This window comes from Phocoena phocoena, chromosome 14, assembly GCF_963924675.1.
Source record: "Phocoena phocoena chromosome 14, mPhoPho1.1, whole genome shotgun sequence".
NCBI lineage: Eukaryota > Metazoa > Chordata > Mammalia > Artiodactyla > Phocoenidae > Phocoena > Phocoena phocoena.
Window position 1 is genome coordinate 54724825 of NC_089232.1, and position 27022 is coordinate 54751846.

The 27022-nt window shown below is 38.4% G+C and overlaps 1 protein-coding gene across 1 annotated transcript in view; it reads left to right on the forward strand.

Annotated features, from left to right (window-relative positions):
• THADA (THADA armadillo repeat containing) overlaps positions 1-27022 on the forward strand; it is a 311584-nt gene that overhangs the window by 25436 nt on the left and 259126 nt on the right. Inside the window, 6 exon segments of the mRNA XM_065890727.1 lie at positions 4799-4926; positions 15757-15904; positions 19090-19303; positions 21967-22102; positions 22741-22877; positions 26341-26499. Coding sequence (XP_065746799.1) covers positions 4799-4926; positions 15757-15904; positions 19090-19303; positions 21967-22102; positions 22741-22877; positions 26341-26499 — 922 coding nt within the window.

Consider the following 27022-nt stretch of genomic DNA (forward strand, 5'->3'; position numbering starts at 1 on the left):
TACAATGAGGTATCACCTCACACCAGTCAGAATGGCCATCATCAAAAAATCTACAAACAATAAATACTGGAGAAGGTGTGGAGAAAAGAGAACCCTTTTGCACTGTTGGTGGGAATGTAAATTGACACAGCCACTATGGAGAACAGTATGGAGTTTCCTTTAACAAACTAAAAATAGAACTACCATATGACCCAGCAATCCCAGTACTGGGCATATACCCTGAGAAAACCCTAATTTGAAAAGAGTCATGTACCACAATGTTCATTGCAGCTCTATTTACAATAGCCAGGACGTGGAAGCAACCTAAGTGTCCATCAACATATGAATGGGTGAAGGAGATGTGGCACATATATACAATGGAATATTACTCAGCCATAAAAAGAAACGAAATTGAGTTATTTGTAATGAGGTATCGGATGGACCTAGAGACTGTCATACAGAATGAAGTAAGTCAGAAAGAGACAAAACAAATACCATATGCTAATACACACACATATATATATGGAATCTAAAAAAATTAAAAATTGTTCTGAAGAACGTAGGGACTGGACAGGAATAAAGACTCGGACATAGAGAATGGACTAGAGGACACGGGGAGGGGGAAGGGTAAGCTGGGACAAAGTGAGAGAGTGGCATGGACATATATACACTATCAATTGTAAAATAGATAGCTAGTGGGAAGCATAGCATAGGGAGATCAGCTTGGTGCTTTGTGACCACCTAGAGGGGTGGGATAGGGAGGGTGGGAGGGAGACACAAGAGCAAGGAGATATGGGGATATATGTATATGTATAGCTGATTCACTTTGTTATACAGCAGAAACTAACACACTATTGTAAAGCAATTATATTCCAATAAAGATGTTAAAAAAATAGAATAATATTAATGAGCTAACCCTCGATGTTTTACAGCTTATGTGAGCCAGATGAATTTAGTACTTGAAAAAAAGGTAATTGGCAGCCCTGATTCCTCCATGCCTCCCCAGGGTAGATGACTGCTGCATCTGAGTGTGTTTCCCCTTTCATCTAACATGATTTAACAGTAGCTTGATGTTTGTGACTCCTGGCCCATGGTCCAGTTACAGAGCTTCCTCTCTATCCTGTTTTTTGGAGTGAACTTGAAGAATAGGACTGGATTTCAGGGCACCAGGTTAATGTCATGGATGGATCCCCAGTTATAGCAGCTCCAGTCCGGGCCAGGGCTCAGCTTGACAACCTTCAATTTCTGTCCCATCGGAACAGAATGAGCTTTCACTGGTTTCTTACTCCAAATCTTTCCTCTCAGAAGCAGACGCTTATTTTCTCCTAACACCCAGATAGAGGACAGAGCTCATGTATTTTATTTCATTTAGGCAAACAAGTATAATAAGTGATATATTGGAAGCATGCTATACTTACTACCTACTAAAGGTTAAAAATCATCTAAAGAAGAACATTCCTATACAAAGGCTGAAATCAGCTTCATCTTCGTAAAATCTCAACAACAAAAGATGAGAAAGTCACAACCTAAACTTGAAGGACATGATTAGTAACAATTCTGCCACTGACTACTTGGCTTACTTTCATGAGTCTACTTAGCTATAAGTGGGATGAGTAACCTCTCTGAAAAGGTTGGTTTTGAGGATTAAACAAGAAATGTTCTTTGCAAACTCTAGATCACTCTAAAAAGCCTTCCTGGGCATCATTAAAAGTAACTAGAGTATAGAGCATTTACTGTGTGTGTGTAACAGTTATGTTTTAGCCCTTTTTAGATCATTGCTAGATGATCTCAGAAACACCTTGCTTCTTTTTGCAGGGGATAAAATGACATTTGTGAAATCTCAATTAGGTACTTAGAAACACAAAACTGATTTTGTGGTGTGACATTCTGAATTTTCATGTATGCGTGGTTTCTTCGTTTTGCTTATGAATATATATTTTTTGAAAACTAGTCGTTTAGAGTCTTGATCTGAGTCAGTCTCATAGTTCTGATATTTTCTCCCACCTGTAGGCTCTTGTGGCTTTTGGAGGTTGCAACTTCGGAACTGTTGTATCATCGTCATTAGAATAGTGGGTGTCGTGTGCGGTGTGTGGTGGACTCAGTGCCAGTCAACAGACTAAGTGCTGGGAGAAGAGAAGGCTATGAGTGGGAAAAGGTGTCTTCTAGTCTAGTGAAGGAGGTTATTTTCATACTCTAGTATAATAGAGTACTTAAAAATATGTTAGCTAGAGTACTTTCAAGTATAAAATGCTTTAGATCCGTGTTCTCCTCTAATCTTTAATAACGAAGCTGTGAGATGGGCATTATTATCCTCACTTAACAAGTGAGATAAGTGAAGCTTGGAAAAGTTGAATGAGCAAAACTATCCAAGGGTCCTCAGCCAGGAAGTGGTAGAGCCTGACTACAATCTATATCTGCTCTGGACAACCAAATCGGAATAGTTTCTTCCCTAGTACCAGCTTGAGGGAAGGCTTGGAGGTAAGAGAGTACAGGGAAAATTTGGAGAATGGTGAATTCACTAGTATGAATGACATATAAGATATTTGAGGGACAGAGGATTTTTTTTTTGGCCACGCCCCACAGTATGTGGGATCTTAGTCCCCCAACCAGGGATCAAACCCATGCCCCTTGCATTGGAAGCACAGAGTCCTTTTTTTTTTTTTAACTCTTTGTTTTTTTTAAAAAATATTTATTTATTTATTTGGCTGTGTCGGGTCTTAGTTGCCGCACGCAGGATCTTTCGTTGCAGTGCGCAGGCTCTTTCTTGCGGCGTGCAGGCTTCTCTCTCATTGTGGTATGTGGGCTCTAGAGTACACGATCTCTCTAGTTGTGGCACGTGGGCTCTAGAGCACTCGGGCTCAGTTGTTGCAGCATGCGAGTTCTACGGCATGTGGGATCTTAGTTCCCCAGTGAGGGATCGAACTCGTGTCCCCTGCATTGGAAGACAGATTCTTAACCACTGTACCACCAGGGAAGTCCCCGGACAGAGGAATTGAATAATGGAAAATGAGTTAGAAAATCAATTTGGGGATGGGTAGCAGAGAGTTTTGAATGCTAGGCCATGGTATCTGGAATCCCCACCAAGGGACATTAAAAGGGACTAGAGCATATGTTGAGCCCTTACTATGTGTGTAGTACAGTGTGTTCAGGACATAAATGTCTAAATTGTGGTTCCTGCCTCCATTGTGGTTACAGTCTGGTTGAGGGAAAGAACAACTATATCTGAAAATACAATTGACAGTGCAGTTAGGATAAGATAAATCCTAAAGGATGAACTTGTTGCCATTTAATGTGAATACTATACTACTCATTTATAATTAACACTAGTTTAACTAGGATATTTTCAATAACTACCCTATTCCTTTGAAACCCAATAGAATTAATAAACTAGTAAACTCTTACTTAGGGCTTGTAAGGGCCTACAGGATAAATCCCCAAGATTGTATGTCCTTAACCAAGGAAATGAATGCAGGAATCCTATCTAAAGATGGCTGGGACTAGGGCTGCTTATATGCTGCTTAGTTACAAATACATGTTGTCAGGGCATAGCAGTGTATGAGAGGCTTGAGAATCACAGCTTTTCCTTATATGTTTTTCCTTTGGTCTTATGGAGAAATTATTATTATTTTTTTTAATTAGAGGAAGAAGACTTTATCCTGGATAAACTGTTTCCCACATTGCTTTTTTATTGCATTTTACTAAAAGTTTTCATTTCTAATCATTTGTATAAACAGAAAGGTAGAATAGGAGTCTCAGAGAGGCAGATAGAAGACAGTGGAATAGCTAGATCTTTGTCATGAAATATGTCATTATAGCCAGATACCAAGTATTTATCAAATGTATCAAGTAGTATATATTGGATATGTCTTTGGTCATTTTAAAACTTAAAAAAAAAGTATATATACCTTTGATGCCTGAATGCTTCTGGTGAAGAAAATCAATATTCATATAACTAACACAAGTCAGGGCAGAATGGATCATGTTTTCACCAGAAAAATGTTTTTTCTCGTCTGGACTACATTTAGAATTGTACTTTTTGTTGTTGTTGTTGTTGTTTTTTTAACTTAAATCAGGTATAATTGACATAATAGTTTCAGGTGTACAACACAGTGGTTAGACATTTGTATATATTGGGACATGATTACCACATTAAGTCTAGTTAACATTTGTCACCATACAAAGTTAGAAAAAGTTTTTTTCTTAGCAACTTTCAAATATACAATGTAGTAGTATTAACTATAGTCACTCTACTATACATTACAGCCCATGGCCTATTTATTTTATTTTATATCTGGAAGTTTGTATCTTTCGACTCTATTCACCCATTTTTCCAAATCCTCCCCCACCCGACCCCTGGCAGCTACCAGTCTGTTCTCTGTATTTATGAGGTTGGTTTTTGTTTTTGTTTTTAATTTTTTAATTCTATATAAAAGAGAGATCATTAAGTCTTTGTCTTTTTCTGTCTGATTTATTCATCTGTTTATCCATCCTTGGACACTTATGTTGTTTCTGTATCTTGACTGTTGTAAATAATGCTGCAGTGAACATGGGGGCACACATATCTCTTTAAATTAGTGTTTTCGTTTTCTTCTGTACTTCTTGTTGACTCTACAAAGATAGGGTTCACTGAAGTCATGAGCTCATGGTCAAGGGTGCCAATCTGAATTGTCAAGCAAAGTGAACAACTAATATTGTTTTAAAAAATCTTTTCTCTCTAAATTAGAAAAAATATCACTCTTCAGAGTAATAGTAGTGATACTTTCAAGATAAGCTATTGTGAGTTAGCTCAATTATATTTACTGTAATTTTTTTTTTTTAGAATTTCATGTCATCCATTTGCAACAGTCTTTTTGAAGCATTATTTCCTGGCTCTTCCTACCCAACTAGATTTTCAGCTTTAACCATTTTAGGCTCAATAGCTGAAGTTTTTCCTGTGCCAGAAGGTAAGTTTTCAATCATGTTTCGGGAAAGTATTTGTTTTCTTGCAAAACATACTTTTTCAATATTTTGTTTTACTTGAAGTTTCAGGTTTGTTGTGTTTTGTTTAGATTCTTATCGAAGGTGTAAGTCTCATTATATAATTCTTATTTGGACATAATTCAATTTGCCAGTAAGGGGCATAAGGGAGAGAAACTTTACAGTGATTGTTATTTGCTGACCCGAAACTAGAGTTTTCATGGATTATGCTTATTATGAGATGAGTTGCTGCCCTCATTCCCCTAATTTGTATGTTGCTATTTTAGGATAGTGCCCAATCTGTTCTCTAAGTTTAAAAAATTAAAATAATAATAGTTTCTCTTATGTATAACATTCCTCAGTGAGTCTCTGTGGTTAAAATGTGGTTTCCCTTATATGCTGTCTGTTTCATAAGTCCGAATCTGGTTTTGGAAGGACAATATAAGGATGTCATTTCCAGGCATTCTGGTTTAATCATACCCTTTGTATCTCCTCTGTGGGGTACTCAACAGGATGAATATTTAACTTCTTTCTTTGCGTTGTTTTATTTTCCTTTTTTTTTTTAAGGTTTTTTAAAATTTTATTTATTTATTTATTTTTGGCTATGTTGTGTCTTCATTAATGCACACAGGCTTTCCCTAGTTGCCGCGAGCGGTGGCTACTCTTCACTGCACTGCATGGGCCCCTCATTGCAGTGGCCTCTCCCGCTGCGGAGCACAGGCTCCAGATGCACGGGCTTCAGCAATTGTGGCTCGCGGGCTCTAGAGCACAGGCTCAGTAGTTGTGGCGCACAGGGCTCAGCTGCTCCGCAGCATGTGGGTTCTTCCCAGACCAGGGCTCGAACCCGTGTCCCCTGCATTGGCAGGCGGATTCCCAACCACTGCACCACCAGGGAAGCCCTTATTTTCCTTTCTGACAAGAAATGATTCTTTTTATCTCCATACATGAATGTATGTGTATTTTAATGATGATTTCTCGTTTGTGCTCAGTCTTGCTTGACGGTGGACAAACAGGAAAATGTACTGCTCTTTTGGAGGGAATGGCCAAAGGACCAGGAAACTTTATAGTTGGACTTTTTTTTTTAGTTTAAATTTTTAGGCAAAGTATAATTTTTTGGCAGTTATTTGCTGTTAATACAGACTTGCTTCATTTGAAGAAAACCAGTTTTTTCAAGTTTTTGTTTTGAAAAAGTTGAAACTAACAGCAAAGTTTCAAGAATAGTTCAGTGAATAAACAAAGTTTCAAGAATAGTTTAGCCATGAACCCTCTACTTAGATTCATAAGTTATTTTGCGATATTTGCTTTACCTCACTGTTTCTCTCTCATTAATTTTCTTTCTTTAAAAAATTTATTTTATTTTTGGCTGCGTTGGGTCTTCATTGCCGTGTGCAGGCTTTTCTCTAGTTGTGGAGAGAGGGGGCTACTCTTGGTTGCGGTGCGTGGGCTTCTCATTGCGGTGGCTTCTCTTGTTGTGGAGCATGGGCTCTAGGCACATGGGCTTCAGTAGATGTGGTGCTCGGGTTCAGTAGTTGTGGCTCGTGGGCTCTAGAGCGCAGACTCAGTGGTTGTGGCGCACGGGCTTAGTTGCTCCGCGGCATGTGGGATCTTCTGAACCAGGGCGCGAACCCATGTCCTCTGCATTGGCAGGCGGATTCTTAGCCACTGCGCCACTAGGGAAGCCCTCTCATTAATTTTCTAACCATAACACAATGATCAAATTCAGGAATTAATGTTGATGTTATCTAATATACAATCCATATTCAAATTGTACCAGTTGTCCTAATAAGTGGCTTTTTGTAGAAAAAAAATTTTTCCCCACAATCCAGGAACCAGTCTAAAGTCACACATTGCATTTAATTGTTATGCATCTTGAACCTCTTTCAATTTGGAAATTTTCTTATTTCATGACATTAACATTTTGGAAGAATGTATCTCAGTTTGGGTTTGTCTGATTGTTTTCTTACGACTTGATTCATGTTATGCATTTTTGGCAGGAATATTGCATAGGTGATATAGTTTCTTTCTCAGGGCATGGTAACAGGAGATACATGATGTTAGTTTGTCCCATTATTCTTGATAAATTGGATCACCTGATTAAGTAAGTGTAGTAGGACAAAAAATGACCTCCAAAGGAAACCTGTACCAAATCCTTAGTACTTGTGAAAGTGAACCTTACTTATTTAAACCTTACTTATTGGGCTTCCCTGGTGGTGCAGTGGTTGAGAGTCCGCCTGCCGATGCGGGGGACACGGGTTCGTGCCCCGGTCTGGGAAGATCCCACATGCTGCAGAGTGGCTGGGCCTGTGAGCCATGGCCGCTGAGCCTGTGCATCCGGAGCCTGTGCTCTGCAATGGAAGAGGCCACAACAGTGAGAGGCCCGTGTACCACAAAAAAAAAAAAACAAAAAAAACAACACCTTACTTATTTAGGGGTTTTTTAAGATATGATTAAGTTAAGGATCTTAAAATGAGATAATCTTGGATTATCTGGATGGGCCTTAATGCCACTGCAAGTGGCATTGTAAGAGGAAGGCAGAGGGAAATGTGACAAAAAGAAAAGGAGGAGTCATTGTGACAGTGGTGATAGAGATTGGCATGCTGTGGCTATAAGCCAGGGAATGCTGGCAGCCACCAGAAGCTGAAAGAGACGAGGAATGAATTCTCCCTTAGAGACTTGAGAGAGAGCATGGCCCTTGATTTCAGACTTCTGGCTTCCAGAACTGTGAGAAAATAAATTTATGTGGTTTTAAGCCACCAAGGTCATGGTAATATGTTACAGCATCCACAGAAAATGAATACAGGAATACCCATCAGTTTAGGGAATTTCAGTGGTACTACAACTGAATTTAGAAAATAAGGTTTTACCTGAGAGTGATTGATTATCCATTTAACAAAAAGTTTTTTGTGCATTCCTATATTTATAGTTAACACCTAGGTGTATGGGAAATATGTAGGCTGAATTATACTGGTAATTTTTCAATTGAGAGAATAGTTTAATATATTTAAATATACTTTAAAAGTGAAAAACCTGTGTCATCTTTCTAATGAATGAGTCATGTATAATTGGGCAGTGACTGATGGCACAGTAATGATGTTAATTAAACAACTGGGAAGTAATGTAAATAGAGCAAACCATACTGTACCCATTAACTGTAAAGGAGGCTAAAGAAGCATGACTGAAAAATACAGGATAGGAAATGTAAACTCATTCTTCATCTTTATGTCAAGAATACTAATATAGGTTTTTATATTATTTTATAGAAAGACTGTGATTTGGGATTAAAATGGCTTTTGCCTTTCCTCAGGTATGTCCTAGTTCAAGAAGAATAAGCCACATACATCTTTCTCATTTGGAATAAAATGTCACAATATTCATGGTGAAAAATTGGATTCCACAATTAGATTAAAAGGGCTTGTTCAACAAATAATTTATTTAGTGCCAAGGATACACAGTATACAAAACAGAGTGCTTCCCATTTTACAGCTTAGACTTTAGTGAAGATAGACAGACTAAGTAAGTCAACAAGTGATACGTAGAATTTCAGATGGAGATAAGTAGTATGAAAAAATATTTCAAGAAGAAAAGTGCAGGGAAGTATAGAGTGCCTGGGAGTTTGGGAGTAATAGCGCTTTCATACAGTCGTGTCAGAGAAGGCTTCCAATTTGAGCAGAGCTCTTAACTAACCAATGGGTCAAAGGGGAAATTAGAAAATACTTTGAGAGGAAAGAAAACAAAAACACAACTTACCAAAACTTATAGGATGAAGCAAAAGCACTGCTAATAGAGAGATTTATATAACTGTAAATGCCTACATTATGTAAGAAAAAAAGATCTCAAATCAATAACCTAACTTCACACCTCATGGAATTAGAAAAAGAAGAGCACACTTACCCCACAGTTACAGAAAGAAGGAAGTAATAAAGATTAGAATGAAGAGAATGGAGATAAATGAAATAGAGAATAGAAAAACAATACAGAGAATCAGCAAAACCAGAAGTTGTTTTTTTGTTAAGATCAACAAAATTGACAAAGTTTTAGCTATACTAAGAATAAAAAAAAGATGTAAATCACTAAAATCAGAAATAAAATTAGAGACATTTCTACTGACCTTATAGAAATAAAAAAGATTACAAGACAGTACTGTGAACAGTTATATTGTATTTCTAATAAATTAGGTAACCTACATGAAATGGACAAATTCCTAGTAATATACAAATTGCTGACTCAAGAAGTAGAAAATTTGAACAGACCTATAACAAATAAAGAGATGGAGTCAAAAGCCTCTCAAAAGAAAAGCTCTCAGCAAAGAAAAGTCCAAGGGGAGCGGCTTCATTGGTATATTCTGCCAAACATTTAAAGAAGAATTAATGCCATTCCTTCTCAAACTTCAAAAAAATTGAAGGAACATTTCCTAACTCATTCTATGAAGCCAGCATCACTCTGATACCACAAGAAAACTACAGCTGTATCTTATATAAATATAGGTGCAGAAATTCTCAAGAAAATGCTAGAAAACCAAATCCAACAGCATATTAAAAGTATTATATACCATGACTAAGTGAGTGGAATTTATCCCAGGAACGCAAGGGTGTTTCAGCATAAGAAAATATAGTAAATGTAATGCACTACATTAGAACAAAAGAAAAAAAAACATGATAATCTCAATGGAGAAAAAGTATTGACAAAATTCCACACTCTTTTAGACAAATAAACACTTAGCAAACTAGGAATAGAAGAGAACTTCCTCATTATGATAAAGGACATTCATGAAAAGCCCATAGACAACACCATATTCAATGGTGAAAGACTGAAAGTTCCTCCCCTATGATCAGGAGCAAGACACAGATGCTTACTTTCACTGCTGCTATTCACCGTTGTACCAGAAGTTTTAGCCAGAGGAATTAGGTAAGAAAAAGAAATGAAAGGTGTCCGAATTGGAAAAGAAGAGGCAGATTTGAGCAGAGGTGTGATTGAAGTGACAAAAACTTCATTTGCTTGCCCTATGAATTTCACAGGGTTGGACTAACTTGCGAGTTAAGACTAAATGAATTCACATGCTGATTTATATTGAGCAACATTCCTCTAATTAAGCATAGAAATGTTTTCAGGTATTAGGAGGGGTTAATTAATTAAATGTTAAAGGTTCTTCACATCCTGCTATGAAATCCATTATTCCCATAGGTTTACTCTTAGCCTTAAGAATTAAATAGATTTGGTGACTGTCATCATTCTTCAGTGATAGTTTTTCTGTTAATTTCTTTGTTGGTTGAAATTCATCTTTTTTTGAGAAGAGCTTTTGGGAAAATGTAGTTCTTAATTTCTTGCACATTCAAAAATGTTTATATTGCTGTTATACTTGATACTGGAATGGGATTTTGATATGTAGATTTTCATCACCCCTTTTCTCCCTAAGGATTTGGTAAGCATTGCTCCACTCTCTTCTGGTACTACATACTGCTGTGGCAAAGAGTGAAGCCAGCCTGATTTTTTCCACGTTGTAGATGAATTGAACTTTTTGCCTGAATGGCAAAAAGATTCCTTCTTTACTGTTGATGCCCAGGAACGGTATTAGGATATGTCTTTTTTTTTTTTCAATAAATATAATCGTTTATTTCAATGGTTAATAATGTAAATGTTACTTTAAAAAAATCAACCTGTTCACACATTTGTATATTAAACACTGAAATGATTATTCCATATTGATAGTAATTTTAACCTTTTTTTTTTTTTGTAACAGTCAGTCTTTATTAAAAAAAAAACTAGGGCTTCCCTGGTGGCGCAGTGGTTGAGCGTCCGCCTGCCGATGTGCGGGACACGGGTTCGTGCCCCAGTTCGGGAAGATCCCACATGCCACGGAGTGGCTGGGCCCGTGAGCCATGGCCGCTGAGCCTGAGCATCCGGAGCCTGTGCTTCACAACGGGAGAGGCCAGAACAGTGAGAGACCCGTGTACCGCAAAAAAAACAAACAAACAACAACAACAAAAAAAAAAGAAACAAAAAAAAAATTGGGGGTAATATTCTTATAATAGACTATGGGCAATGCAGATATCTCAACTTATCCATCAATTATGATTATCTGTGTTATAATAGGAAATTCACAGAGTAATCAACCTACTCAGGTATTTATTTGAGGGAGACCTAACATTCCGTTTTTTTTTTTTTTTTTTGCGGTACACAGGCCCCTCTCCTGCCGTGGAGCACAGGCTCTGGACGCACAGGCCCAGCGGCCATGGCTCACAGGCCCAGCCACTCCACAGCACATGGGATTCTCCCGGACAGGGGCACGAACCCGCGTCCCCTGCATCGGCAGGCAGACCCTCAACCACTGCACCACCAGGGAAGCCCACATTCTGTTTTGTTTACATCACTGCCTCCTCTTCCATCCTCCACTCTGATTCTTTCAGTCAACCAAACCTAAGTGCAAGTAATACATGTAGTTGAATGGATGCCTAGGGAAAGCTACATATTTGAATAAGATTCAAATCAAACAGGCAGATTTTTAAATTATTTAAAGGATATGTCATTGTATTGATTATTCTTTGTCAGTTCACCTAAGACATGGTAGGCCTTTGGATTCTAGGACAAGAAATTTTATGAAGGTTTTTTTAAAAGATGTATTCCTGAATTTATTTGTTTGTACTTGTTTATTTGAAAAATAACTTAGGTATCTTGTATAATAATATATAACTTTTTGAAAGAGAATGAAATAGTTTTAAACAAATTTTTAAAAACTACTTATTTCCTTTCGTTTGTCTCTAGGTATTTTTTGATTTCTTCAGTGATCCATTGGTTGTTTAGTAGCATATTGTTTAGCCTCTGTGTGTTTGAATTTTGCAGTTTTTTTCTTGTAGTTGATTTCTAGCCTTATAACGTTGTGGTCAGAAAAGATGCTTGATATGATTTCAGTTTTCTTAAATTTACCAAGGCTTGCTTTGTGGCCTAGCACGTAATTTATCCTGGAGAATGTTCCATGTACTCTTGAAAAGAATGTGGACTCTGCTTCTTTCGGATGGAATGCTCTTTAAATATCAATGAAGTCCATCTGGTCTAATGTGTCATTTAAGTCCTGTGTTTCCTTATTGATTTTCTTTCTGGATAATCTGTCCATTGATGTAAGTGAGGTGTTAAAGTCCCCCACTATTATTGTGTTACTGCCAATTTCTCCTTTTATGTCTGTTAACATTTGCCTTATATATTGAGGTGCTCCAATATTGGGTGCATATATATTTACAGTTGTTATATCTCCTTCTTGGATTGATCCTTTGATCATTATGTAGTGTCCTTTTTTGTCTCTTGTGACAGTCTTTATTTTAAAGTCTATTTTATCTGATGCTAGTATTGCTACTCTGGCTTTCTTTTGATTTCCATTCATGTGGAATAAGTTTTTCTATCCCCTTACTTTCAGTCTGTATGTGTCTCTAGATCTGTATGAGTTTCTCATAGGCAGCATATATATGGTTCCTGTTTTTGTATCCATTCAGCCAGTCTGTGTCTTTTGGTTCGAGCATTTAGTCCATTTACATTTAAGGTAATTATTGATATGTTATGTTCTTATTGCCATTTTATTAACTGTTTTGGATTTGTTTTTGTAGGTCTTATTTTCCCCCTTTTGTTTTTATGGTAAAACTTTTATGATAAAAACTCTTCAGAAAGTAGGCATAGGGCTTCCCTGGTGGCACAGTGGTTGAGAGTCCGCCTGCCGATGCAGGGGACACGGGTTTGTGCCCCGGTCCGGGAAGATCCCACATGCCACAGAGCAGCTGGGCCCATGAGCCATGGCCGCTGAGCCTGCGTGTCCGGAGCCTTTGCTCCTCAACGGGAGAGGCCACAACAGTGAGAGGCCCGTGTACCGCAAAAAAAAAAAAAAAAAAAAAAAAAAGAAAGTAGACATAGAGAGAACATACCTCAACATAATAAAGGCCATATATGATGGACCCACAGCTAACATCATACTCAATGGTGAACGCAAAAAGCATTTCCTCTAAGATCAGGAACAAGACAAGGATGCCCACTCTCACCACTTTTATTCAACATAGTTTTGGAAGTCCTAGCCACAGCAGTCAGAAAAAGAAAAAGAAATAAAAGGAATCCAAATTGGAAAAGAAGTAAGACTGTTACTGTTTGCAGATGACATGTTGCTATACATAGAAAATCCTAAAGATGCTACCTGAAAACTACTAGAGCTCATCAATGAATTTGGTAAAGTTGCAGGATACAAAATTAATATACAGAAATCTGTTGTATATCTATACAGAAACAGTGAAATATCAGAAAGAGAAATTAAGGAAACAATCCCATTTATCATTGTATCAAAAAGGGTAAAATACCTAGGAATAAACCTACCTAAGTAGGCAAAAGACCTATACCCCCCAAAACTGTAAGACACTGATGAAAGAAATTGAAGATGACACAAACTGATGGAAAGATACACCATGTTCTTGGATTGGAAGAATGAATAATGTTGAAATGACCATACTACCCAAGGCAATCTACAGATTCAGTACAATCCCTATCAAATTACCAATGGTATTTTTCACAGTACTAGAATAAAAAATTTTTAAGTTTGTATGAAAACACGAAAGACCCCCAAACAGCCAAAACAATCTTGAGAAAGAAGAATAGAGCTGGAGAAATCACTTTTCCTGACTTCAGACTATACTACAAAGCTACAGTCATCAAAAAAGTATGGTACTGGCACAAAAACAGACACACAGATCAATGGAACAGGATAAAAAGCCAAGAAATAAACTGATTCACTTATGGTCAGTTAATCTGCAACAAAGGAGGCAAGAATATACAATGGAGAAAAGACATTCTCTTCAATAAGTGGTGCTGGGAAAACTGGACAGCTACATGTAAACGAAAGAAATTAGAACATTCCCTAACACCATATACAAAAATAAACTCAAAATGGATTAAAAACCTAAATATAAGACTGGATACTATAAAACTCTTAGAGGAAAGCATTGGCAGAACACTCTGACATAAATTGCAGCGATATTTTATGGGTCCGTCTCCTAAAGTAATGGAAATAAAAACAAATAAACAAATGGGACCTAATTAAACTTAAAAGCTTTTGCACAACAAAGGAAACCACAAACAAAATGAAAGGTCAACTTACAGACTGGGAGAAAATATTTGCAAACGATGCTACAGCCAAGGGATTAATTTCCAAAATATACAAACAACTCATATAGCTTAATATCAAAAGAACGAACAACTCAATCAAAAAATGGGCAGAAGGCCTAAATAGACATTTCTTCAAAGAAGACATACAGATGGCCAACTGACACATGAAAAGATTCTCAGTGTCACTAATTATTAGAGGAATGCAAATCAAAACTACAGTGAGGGCTTCCCTGGTGGCGTAGGGGTTGAGAGTCCACCTGCCGATGTAGGGGACACGGGTTCGTGCCCCGGTCCAGGAAGATTACACATGCTGCGGAGTGGCTGGGCCTGTGAGTCATGGCTGCTGAGCCTGCACGTCCAGAGCCTGTGCTCCGCAACAGGAGAGACCACAACAGTGAGAGGCCTGCGTACCGCAAACAGCAACAACAGCAGCAACAACAACAAAAAAAACTACAATGAGCAGGAATTCCCTGGCAGTCCAGTGGTTAAGACTCTGCGCCTCCACTGCAGGGAGCCTGGGTTCGATCCCTCCTCAGAGAACTAAGATCCTGCAAGCCCAGGATTTTTTTTGGTGTGGCAAAAAAAAAAATACTACAATAAGGTATCACCTGACACCAGTTAGAATGGCCATCATTAAAAGGTCTACAGATAATGAATGCTGGAGAGGGTGTGGAGAAAAAGGAAGCCTCCTATACTGTTGGTGGGAATATAAATTGGTGCAACCACTATGGAGAACAGTATGGAGATTCCTTAAAAAACTAAAAATAGACCTACCATATGATCCTGCAATCCCACTCCTGGGTATATATCGGGAAATGACAAAAACTCTAATTCAAAAAGATACATACACCTCAGTGTTCACAGCAGTACTGTTTACAATAACAAGACTTGGAAACAACCTAAATGCCCATTAACGAATGAATAAAGAAGATATGGTGTGTGTGTACGTAGACATACATACACACACACACACACACACTGGAATACTACTCAGCCATAAAAAGGAAAGAAATAATGCCATTTGCAGCAACATGGGTGAACCTAGATATTATTGTATTAAGTGAAGTCAGAGAAGGACAAATATGATGTCAATTATATGTGGAATCTTAAAAAATGATACAAATGAACTTATTTACAAAGCAGAAAGAGACACAGACAAAAAAAACAAACTTATGGTTAGCAAAGGGGCTAGTGGGGTGCAGGGGGGGCGTAAATTAGTAGTTTGGGATTAATGTATACATACTACTACGTATCAAATGGATAAACAACAGGGACCTACTGTATAACACAGGGAACTATATTCAATATCTTGTAATAACCTATAATGGAAAAGAATCTGAAAAGGAGTATGTGTGTGTGTGTGTGTGTGTGTGTGTGTGTGTGTGTGTGTGTGTAAATATATATATCTGAATCACTTTGGTGTACACCTGAAACTAACACATTGTATATGAACTATTCTTCAATTTTTAAAAATGGTTATTGAAAAATATTTCCTATTTGTAGAATTGTAATACTTATTATTTTATCATTTTAGTAAATTATTGGAAATATTTTTTACGCTGTTGTGGGTAAAATATAAGGTGTGAGTTCTTACACTAATTTTCTATAAATTTGGCCACATAACGTCAAAATGTTGATTTCCTTTTCCTGCTGTTCACTTAAAAAAATTTTTTTTTTTTAATTTTTAGGTAGCGTCCAAACAGTATATCAGCTGAGTCATGATATTGATGTTGGTCGTTTCCAAACGCTAATGGAATGTTTAACTGGCACTTTTGAAGAAGTGAAAATTTTAGCATTTGATCTTCTAATGAAGTTACCAAAAACATTTGTACAATTTCAGGTATTTGGACTTCTCTTCTGTTAGTGTAAATGTGGTGTATGCATGAAAACTTTCTATCTTAGCAGCAGTTAAAGCAGTCTGTGGATTGTCCAGGCTCTTTGCATCTGCCTTCTTACTAAATCTTCTGTTTCAGTTATCATTAATACCTCTCCTGTTGCAGGTAGTGGAATGGAGAAGGTAGGGATGGGTAGTGGGGAAGGAGGAAATATTGTAAGAGAAACAAAATCCAAATCAGTGATCTTTGCTTTTTTAAAAAAAATTGTTTTGATAAAAAGGGAGGTGTAGGAGGCAGTAGGTTTTATTGTTTACAAGATTATTGGTAGATTTCAGTTAACTGTGGTCTCCCCAGTTCCCTTGGACATGTCAATATTCAATCAAAACACATCACTTACAGTAACTTGATTTTTTTTTTAGATAATCTCCCTGCATAGTAGACTGGGAAGCTTAGTGTAAATGAGGTAGAGAACATGTTTCTGATCTTCCAACAAGTAATAGCTAAACTGAGACTGAAACTCAGAGTACTTGAGGTTAACAGCATTTCTCTCCCTGGGTGTTCTACCCCATCCCCAGCCCCCATGCTCTTCCTGATGCCTTGCACTTCCCACCATGGGGTGAGAATCAAAGATGGTCTCAGGGGTGAAGGCAAAGCTTGGGGATGGGTCTTCAGGAGACCCTATAGCCCAGGTACTTGGCTCTACCCTTGAGGCTTATTCTGGGGCACTGAGGTCACTAGCAGCTGTCGGGTCACTGGCTCTAGAGCTTTGCTATGGCTCCCTGTTGGAGCTGTATACAGGCCACGGGAGCCTTTAGTGGTGGGAGCTGAGCCATGGTCTGGGCTCTAGCTATTTGGCTCTGTTTAGGTATGGCAGTTTGTAGATGCAGTGGGATTCTGTCGGAGCACATGTCAGAGAGCCTAAGGTGTCTGTTACCACTGCTTCTGGACGGCATTGCAAAATCTCAAACATTTCTGACTTGGGTTCACATTGAGAGTTGCTCCCTGGTGTCCACCTATCCTGGTGGTCTTTCAGGTGCCCTGATGTGCAGAAACTTCTTTGGTGCTTAGGCTGCTAACTTTTGTACTTTATAAGCATTTTTAAAGAAGATGCCTTCTCTTTCTCTGTTTCCCCTTCCACCAACCCTTGCCTCTTACCATTCATCTCACTGTAGCTTCATATCATATGTATAACTATGCCTCATTCCTGGCTAGTATTTTGAGGGTATCTGGAGTGGGGAAAGGTATATATTATGGCACCTATATGAAAGACCTGGTCCTTACATGGACTATGAACGCCCCTCAGGGGGGCTCTGTGTATCTAATTTGATAAACACATGCTTGGTATATAAACACAACTTAAAGAATTCAGGAAACTTAGTAGCACATATGGCTTGCTATAAGATTCTGGTAGTTATATATCTGGTCTGGCTTGTGTATTAGTAAATGGTCCCAGATTCAAGATTTTAAATTCAAGATTTTAAAATATTTGTTATGTATTATATTTTCAAAGTCTTTCTTTGGGTATACCCTATGTAATGTGTAATTAACTTTTTTAATATAGCTAACTTGAAAACATTTTTTGAATGCTAGCCTAATCTCTCTAAGGATCTGTATATTCATATTTTGATGGCATATCTTTCTAATATATGACTTTACTACTCACCTAGTCTCTTGCCCTTCTTTCTTGTGGGGCTACATATCCAAGGTCTTTATATTTTGATTGACCTGAGATGATAGAACAAAGATGCTCTTTTAGATTCCAAAGGCTATTTGTTTTGTTTCTTACTAATTGGTTGGTTAGTTTAGGGACTTAACTGTCAGTTACAAAAAATGGTTGAGATGCTTAATTGATTCTTTCTAATATCTATTTAGATTTGAGTTTTAGCCACTGTCTTTCAGTTTTTTAGGTCATAGAAAATTAAACAGCAAATAGCAAAGAATTTAAATAGTAATAGGCTGATATTTGAGTCTATTATTTGATATTAGAAGACATTATTAAATATTGGTATACCTAGATAATGATTTTTTCCCTTATATTAGACAGTTATGAGATAATCCTAGTAGAATCAATATTGTTGAGCAACGAAACCCTAGGTTCCAGTGTGGTGAACATGCAACTTGTCACCTGTGGAGTTGGGACTAGGATCCATGTCTCCTGTCCTCAGCCCTGTACCTTTCCATGCGTATTACAGTGAAATGCCCTTTGTTCTGTCTTCTTGAGGACAGGCTGTGTGAGTGCATGTTTAGATGAGATATAGGTGTGGGAGCTCTAATGCAGAATTTCTGAGGTTGATCTTATCACTTTATTTTTCACACATATACATGGAGCTTTGCTAGGAACAGCCTGGTGAATTTGTATTTTCATATGTATGTGTATTTTTCTCCATTGAACTAGCTGTATGGGAAGGGGGTGGGGAGAAAGCCAGGAGCATGACTCCCAGTAAAACAAATCTTTTTTTTTTTTTTTTTAACATCTTTATTGGGGTATAATTGCTTTACAATGGTGTGTTAGTTTCTGCTTTATAACAAAGTGAATCAGCTATACATATACATATGCTCCCATGTGTCTTCCCTCTTGCGTCTCCCTCCCTCCCACTCTCCCCATCCCACCCCTCCAGGCTGTCCCAAAGCCCCGAGCTAAAATCCCTGTGCCTTGCGGCTGCTTCCCCCTAGCTATCTACCTTATTACGTTTGTTAGTGTGTATATGTCCATGACTCTCTCTCGCCCTGTCAAAACTCACCCTTCCCCCTCCCCATATCCTCAAGTCCGTTCTCCAGTAGGTCTGCGCCTCTATTCCTGTCTTATCCCTAGGTTCTTCATGACACCAGTAAAACAAATCTTGACATACAGAAGAACTCTGGGCTATAGAAATAACGAAGATGATCTGGTTATAGTATAGCAGAATTTCTACAGGAAAAAGTATACTTTTGCTGAAGAAAGAGGTACTTAAAAAAAAAAAGCTTTATCCGGACTTCCCTGGCAGTCCAGTGGTTAAGACTCTGAACTTCCAATGCAGGGGAACTAAGATCCCGCGTGCCACTTGGCGCAGCCTAAAAAAAAAAAACTCCAGCCTATATTCAGAGAATTAATGTTCGTATCGGTTGTCAGTTGTGTGGCATAAGTATGTGTTATTCCTTCAAATTAAAGAAATGTTTAAGTGATAATGACTGAGTCTCTGCTTTATCCTAGGATTCAGAGAAACTACAAGGCTTATTCCAGGCAGCACTGGAGCTCAGCACAAGCACCAAACCATATGACTGTGTAACAGCTTCCTACCTACTGAACTTCTTAATCTGGCAGAATGCTCTGCCGTCATCTCTGTCTGCTTACTTAAAAACTCAGCGGGTTGCATGTGGAGATGGAGATAAGTCTGCTGCTCTGGTGGAAAGTAACACATTAATAGGTTCGTATTGAGTAAATGACCTTTTGCTCTTATTTATCAAAACCAATATCTTACTTTCTTCACTATTAATGTGGTTAGGCTATCTAATGGTTAAGTACTTTGTGGGGTTTTTTTTTTTTTTTGTGGGTTTTTTTTTATTTAAGAGTTTACCAGCTTTGTAGTTTACCAGCATATAAGTATATCATGAATTTCTCCTTTTCAAATAAATAGTTTACTCAACTATATTGCTTCTAAACAGAGGATTCACATTAAATAAGTACATATGCAAATGTACATTAATAGAGCTTTTATTTAAATAAGACTTCTTTCTCTACCAAAAATGTACTTTTTTTCTACAGAAATTTTACTATGACTATAGCCAAATCATCTTTGTTAATTCTATATAGAGCAGAGTTCCTTTGTCTGTTGGGGTTTATGTTTTAACTGGCTGTCATACCCTTGCCTTTTACTCTTCCCATATAGCCAGTTCCAAAACCTAGGGTCTGAGTTGATTTAGATCTAATGATTTTAAACAAATATTTGTTGGGGGTTCTTGTAGTTAATTTTATCCTAGTAAATCTTCATTTTGGAATTGTACTAGAAATAAGGATAGGTAGAGATTTTTATTAAACAAAACAGAGGTCAGATGTTGAAAGAGAGTTGACAATTATTCTCTCCAAGATAGTAGAAAAAGCCATGAAAAAGAGACCTAATAATGGGAGAAAATTAGGAGGCCATGGATAGTTCTGGTGGAAATGTGGCCATAGAGCTGGGGATAGAGAGATGACAGTGCCATGGAACATGACATGTGCCGAGCTCTAATTGCTTCAGGGCTGGATTCCAGAGGAGACCCCAATAAGATGATAAGAAGAGGTCTGCAATTGGGGTGAACTGGGGAGTTCAGACTTCATGTAAAGCCTTTCAAATTTAAGACATTTTTAAACTTTTTGAAATATTTCAAACATACAAAGAATATTTAAATATATAGGATTTAAATAGCAATAATATAAAAATTTCACAAGTTCTGTCCCCAAGCTAGGTAATAACACTCAGCTTAAGAAGTATTGATACAACAGCACCCATAACTTTGAAGCCTCTTCTTTATCCTAGCTCCCTCCTCCTACCATGTAATTACTGCCCTATGTTTTCCTTCCTTCCTTCTTCCCTCCCTCCCTCCCTCCCTCCCTCCCTCCCTCCCTCTCTCCCTTCCGCTGTGCCAGGTCTTAGTTGTGGCATGTGGGCTTCTTAGTTGCGGCATGTGAACTCTTAGTTGCACGCCATATGCTGCATGCATGTGAGATCTAGTTCCCTGACTAGGGATTGAACCTGGGCCCCCTGCATTGGGAGTGCAGATTCTTACCCACTGGACCACTAGGGAAGTCCCTCCTAGTGGTCCAGTGGCCCCTTTGGAAAACAATCTGGTAGTTTCTTGAAAGGTTAAACATATAATTACCATATGACTCCACAGTTCCTCTCTTGGGCATTGTCTTAATCAGCTCAGGCTGCTATAACAAGATACCGTAAAGTGGGTGGCTTAAACAACAGGCATTTATTTCTCACACTTCTGGACACTGGGAAGGTTAAGATTAAGGTGGCAACAGATTTGGTTCCTGGTGAGAACCCTTTTCCTAGTTTGTAACAGCAGCCGTCTCAGTCTGTGCTCACATGGAGGAGAGAGTAAGCTCTGGTCTGTCTTCCTCTTCTTATAAGGACACTAATCCCATCCTGGGGGTCCCACCCTCATGACCTCAGCTAAACTTGATTACTTCCTAAAGATTCCACCTCTAAATTTCTTTGCATTGAGGGTGAGGGTTTCAGCATGAATTTGCAGGGGGACAGGCAGGGACACACAAACATTCAGTCCATAATGGTCATATACTTAAGAAAAATGAAAACTATGTCCAGACAAAAACTTGTGCATGAATGTTCATAGCAGCATGATTCATAATAGCCAAAAAGTGGAAACAACTCACATGTCCATCATCTGATAAATGGATGAATAAAATGTGGTATATCCATACAATGGACTGTTACTGAGCTGTTAAAAGTAATGAAATATTAATATATGCTACAACATGGATGAACTTTGAAAGAAGCCACATATTGTATGATTCCATTTATATGGTATGTCCAGAATAGGCAGAAAATGCTTAAGTGGTTGCCTAGGACTGGGGAAGGTGAGAGGTGCAGGGAGGGGAGTGACTGATAATGGGTGAGACTTTTTTGAGGGGGAGAGGATGAGAATGTTCTAAAATTGACTGTGGTGGTGGTTGCACATAGCTGTGAATATCCTAAAAATCCTTGACTTGTACACTTTAATTGTATAAATTGTATGGTATATGAGTAATATATCAGTAAAGCCATTGTTTCTTAAAATCTGTCCAAATAGCACATGGCACATAGGCCTGGGGTCTGTTAACCCAGGTAGAGGATGTCTAGGAGCAATGATCCAGAATGAATGCTGTAAATGGATCCAGGAAGTTAGGGCAAAGACACAGTACTACCTTAACTGGAAATGGAGAACAGGCTGGATAACCTTGAAAGATCTCTTTTTTCATTCAAAAACCTCTAGTATAAAGTTCAGCTGAGTTGGGTGCTTTCGTGGAAACTGTTCTGCTGTGTACAAATTTGTAAATGTGTTTTTAAACTGGCGTTATTTTGGTGGTTTTTTTTGCTTTTTCTAGTTATCAAATGCTTGTTGGAAAATCTTGAGGAAGAAGTATCTCGGGCTGAAAATTCTCTGCTTCAGGCAGCAGCATCGTTTCCAATGTACGGGCGGGTCCACTGTATAACAGGAGCTTTGCGGAAGCTAGCTCTGAAGTAAGTATATCCCTCCCGCTCTTTCCTCAGTACTCACTTCTGAGCATTAAACTCTTATTGGAATGTGTCCTGGGAAAGGAACATATTGCCTTAAAGGTAATTAAAAATTAGATTTTAAAAGTACATATAGGGCTTCCCTGGTGGTACAGTGGTTAAGAAGCTGCCTGCCAATGCAGGGGATACAGGTTCGAGCCCTGGTCCGGGAAGATCCCACATGCTGCGGAGCAACTGAGCCCGTGTGCCACAACTACTGAGCCTGTGCTCTAGAGCCCGTGAGCCACAACTACTGAAGCCCACGAGCCAAAACTACTGAAGCCCGTGCACCTAGAGCCCGTGCTCTGAAACAAGAGAAGCCACTGCAATGAGAAGCCTGCGCACTGCAACGAAGAGTAGCCGCCGCTCACCGCAACTAGAGAAAGCCCATGTACAGCAACGAAGACCCAACACAGCCAAAGATAAATAAATAAATAACTTTATTTAAAAAAAAATACATATATACACATATTTTATGTCTTAAATATTTTATAGATTGCATGATTTTGAAACCCAAATTCTTTTGACCCCTTTTGTCTATTAATTTCATCTTGAAAATGTGATTTTTGCTCTTAATGTAAACTACCCTAATGTCTTTGTTGCAGCAGCCTGCAGTTGGTGAGTGAGTGGAGACCCGTGGTGGAGAAGCTCCTTGTGACGTCCTACAGGCTTTCCGCCGTGGTGTCTCCAGTTATTCAGAGCTCCTCCCCAGAAGGCCTCATCCCCATGGACACTGATGCAGGTCAGTAAACGAAGAAAGCTAGAATTACTATGTTTTTTCCCCTAATCATTTCTTCAGAGAGATACAGAGGCTAAATAGGGGGGAAAGAAATTATTATTATGACTAGTGATATTTCTGCCTTTTTAGTAATATTTTTAACTATGAAAAAATAACCAAAATAAATAAATAAATAGCCAGGTGATCAGCAAGGTACTTCCTCCTCTGGAGTAAATTGGGTTTTATAATATGTCATTTCAGAATACAACCTACCAGGGTTGTATTCTGGCAGGCAGTATAAAAATTAGAAGTTGATGGGGTTCAGTCAGAGAAGGCAACTTGTTAGAAATCTGAATAGGCAAAGACCATTGGACATACAAAGACCATTTAATTAAAAAAAAAAAAAAAATTGGAGGAGATAGTCAGAATGCCCAAAACCGAACTCATGAACTTTGACCTGTCTTTTCCTTCCCAACCCTTGTATTTTTGCAAATGGCCCTACCAGAGACCTGTTTATGCAAGTCAGGAGCCTAGGGCTGCTTGACATCTCCCCTTTGCTCCTTATATCTAGCCTGTCTCCACGTTCTTTCAGTGGTGCCCCTTAAATAGCTTTCAAATCTCTTTTTCTTTTATCTATATCTTCTTACCTTACTGTAGGCTTTTATCCTCTCTTGTTTCCCCACATCTACTCTTATCTCCTTCCATTTCCTTTTTACCACATCCAAAGTAATCTTTTCTAGTCATATAATCTATCATGTTACACATAATCTTTACTTAACCCTGTGCTCTGCCCACCCCCTCTTCCTTTTTATTTAAAATATGTTAGTGACCAGGTCCTGTAATAGTTTTGCTCCTGCTACCTTGCCAGTCTTGTCTCTTAGCATTCTCCCCTTCTCATAGATTTCTCCTTCATGGAGTTCTTGCAGTTTAACAGGAATCTTGTCTGTTTTCCTCCCTTGTGCTTAGCACAGTGCCTGGCAGAAGGAGGTACACTATCAATAGTTGTTAGAATGAATGAACAATTCCTGAAAGTATAGGAACTAAATTCAGTGCCTGGGATGCCCTTGGTGGTATGTGTATACAGCAGTTCCCTCTTAATCTGAGGGCTCTACGATCCAGGACCCCCAGTGGATGCCTGACAGCACAGATAGTACCAAACCCTATACAGACTATGTTTTTTCCTATACATACATACTTACGTTAAAATTTAATTTATAGATTAGGCACAGTAAGAGATTAACAATGATAACCAATAATAACAGAATAATTATAACAGTATACTGTAATAAAAGTTATGTGAATGTGGTCTCTCTCTGTTTCTCTCAAAAAATCTTACCACATTGGGCTCACCCTTTTTCTTGTGTTGATGTGAGATGATAAAATGCCTGTGTGATGAGGTGAAGTGAGGTCGATGACGTAGGCATTATGACGTAGTGTTAGGCTACTGTTGACCTCCTGGCGATACATCAGAAGGAGGAGCCCTGACGATGTTGATGGTTGGATGTCAGCTGCAGATGATGTTGATGGTTGCGGATCCCAGGTGGGATGGAGAGGGACAGTGTGAGGGGATTACTGGATCTGTACTACAACAGGCCAGAAGGGATTGGCCGTTAAAGGTATGTACTAACATGAACGTTCCTTTGAACACCTAGAAAATCATGAAGTAAATTTATATTTTGGTGTTGAAATAAAGTTGGTGAATGCATTTTGGAGTGCAAATGAGAGGCTTCTATTAAAAACATACTGAGTAAATCATAAACACACACTGCATCATACAATACAATACTTTGGGCCGATAATTAAACTAATCTAGAGTTGTGTGGTTGCATAGAAAATGTTACGTTTTGTTCTTCACTAAAAATGAGTTGGAAGGTTGGTGGTGGTTCATGATACTAAGATACAGTTATAGATTTATTTTGGCTGATAGTCTAAATACTAAAATTTGTTGGTTTAGTTTTCCTACTTAAACAGTGCATAGGAATAAAGAACATCCAGTCTGATAGCTAATATTTGGATCAGGCCATACCAATATATTTGGGGTGAGAAATCTTGAATGTTTGTCACCAGTTGTGGGTAGGGCCTTCAGAGTATGCTAAAATTTTGTTTGTTATTAAAGTTTTAAAATATCTGTCAGTCTCAAAAGCTGTCTATGGTCCACTAACTTTTCCTTAGTTTTGCCTTTTCTTTTTTCCTCTGGTTGTCTCCATTTTTCTTATGTCTTTCCCATGTTATCTGCCATGCATTCTGAATTCTTTGAAAAAAGTCTCCCCTGAAAGCCACAAAAATGGTTCTTAAAATTTTATTCTGGTTACCCCTCTCTTTTTTCTTAATCTTTCTATGGTTTCTTTTTGGGCGAGTGTTACTTTCTCGTGGCTGTCAAAATTTGTTTTTGGCAAAATTTCATGGAAGCCACAAGTAAACATAAGATGTTGGCTGAACCATTATGATAGCAGTTTGGGTCTTTGTATTTCCCATAATACCTAAAATATAAGTGTGTATAATAGGTATACAGTAAGTAACCCATTCTTTGATTTGTTAATTGGTTTCAGATGATTACCTGTTGTTATTTTCTTTGAAAATCTGAGCCTGCCTAGCTCTTTATTACCTAGTCATCCATAAATTCCTTCAGCCCATGTTACTGAACCTCTGCCATGACCCAGTTTCTGTTCTAGGCACTAGCAGTTGAGCAGTGAACGAAGTCTTGCATTCGTGAAGTTTACATTTCCTAATCCAGCGAGTGCTTACTAAGAAATAAAAATGAATTTTAATATAATACTAGGACTGGAAATCTAACTTAGAAAGCAGTATATTACTTATTCATTTCAAAGCCAAATACGGAGTTTTCATGGTATTCCTGGGCCATAAAAGATTATTTTTGTTGGTAGTGGGGTTTCTTACCTCTTAAAACAAAATTCATTGAAGTTTATTGCTCTTCCTTCATCTATTTGAGCACTGTATTTGAGATTCTTAGACAACACTGAGAAAAACAATGTAAGGGAGATGGCAGCCTTTGTCTATGAACAGTTTCTGTTGTGCTTTTTTGTCCAATCTTTACCCTATTTAAAATATTCACCATATTTTGAAAGTACACTCAAGTGTCATGAAGACCTTATATAAATAATTTTCACATTATCCATCCTGTGAGTCCCTTCTTATAGTGCTAATTATCAAGTACTGAAAATTAGAAAATTTTTTTTTGGCTGTACGCAGGCCTCTCACCTTTGCGGCCTCTCCCGTTGCAGAGCACAGGCTCCGGACACGCAGGCTCAGCGGCCATGGCTCACGGGCCCAGCTGCTCTGCGGCATGTGGGATCCTCCCAGACCGGGGCACGAACCCGTGTCCCCTGCATCGGCAGGCGGACTCTCAACCACTGCGCCACCAGGGAAGCCCTGAAAATTACAAAATTTTTGAGGGCAAATACCCGTGAGGGAAGTCTTCATGTGATGTGGAACTGGGGTTTTACATAATCTCATCTCTCTCCCTCAGAGTCAGCAAGCCGCTTGCAGACGATTTTGAATGAGATTCAGCCCCGAGATACTAATGATTATTTCAATCGAGCTAAAATTTTGAAAGAATGTGATAGCTTTGATTTGGAGGACTTGAGTGCCAGTGTACCGAATATTGATACTTCTGCAGAAATCAAAGGTATATATAAAATCAGCATTGTAGTCAGTATTTAAGCAACAAATAAAATGTGCAAAATGCTCTTTTTCTGTAGTAAATCAGAGGCTGCAAATGTGTGTAGTACACTTCTAGAAAATAAAGTCTTTTTTGAGCTTATAAATGATTTATTTTGGGGAATGAGTTTATAAGACTTTACCAGAAAATGGTGTTCACCAGTGCAGTGTATAAGGTGCTTCAGCAAAAAGCCTTTGAGTACTGAAACCTGTCTTGACAGCCAGGTGATGTAGGAACAGTGATGCACGGTGAACTTGGGTTTGGGGAGCAGTCTGCTTCTCCCAGCACTATGGTTTGATGTGAGAGTCCTCGTAGTCAGTCAAACAGCCTTTTAAAGGAAACAAATTTATGACTCAGAGAAATGTGAGCTGCTCTGTTGTACCAGGCCTCCAGAATTCAAATTCTTTTTTTTTTTTTTTGCGGTATGCGGGCCTCTCACTGTTGTGGGCTCTCCCGTTGCGGAGGCCCTCTCTGGATGCGCAGGCCCAGC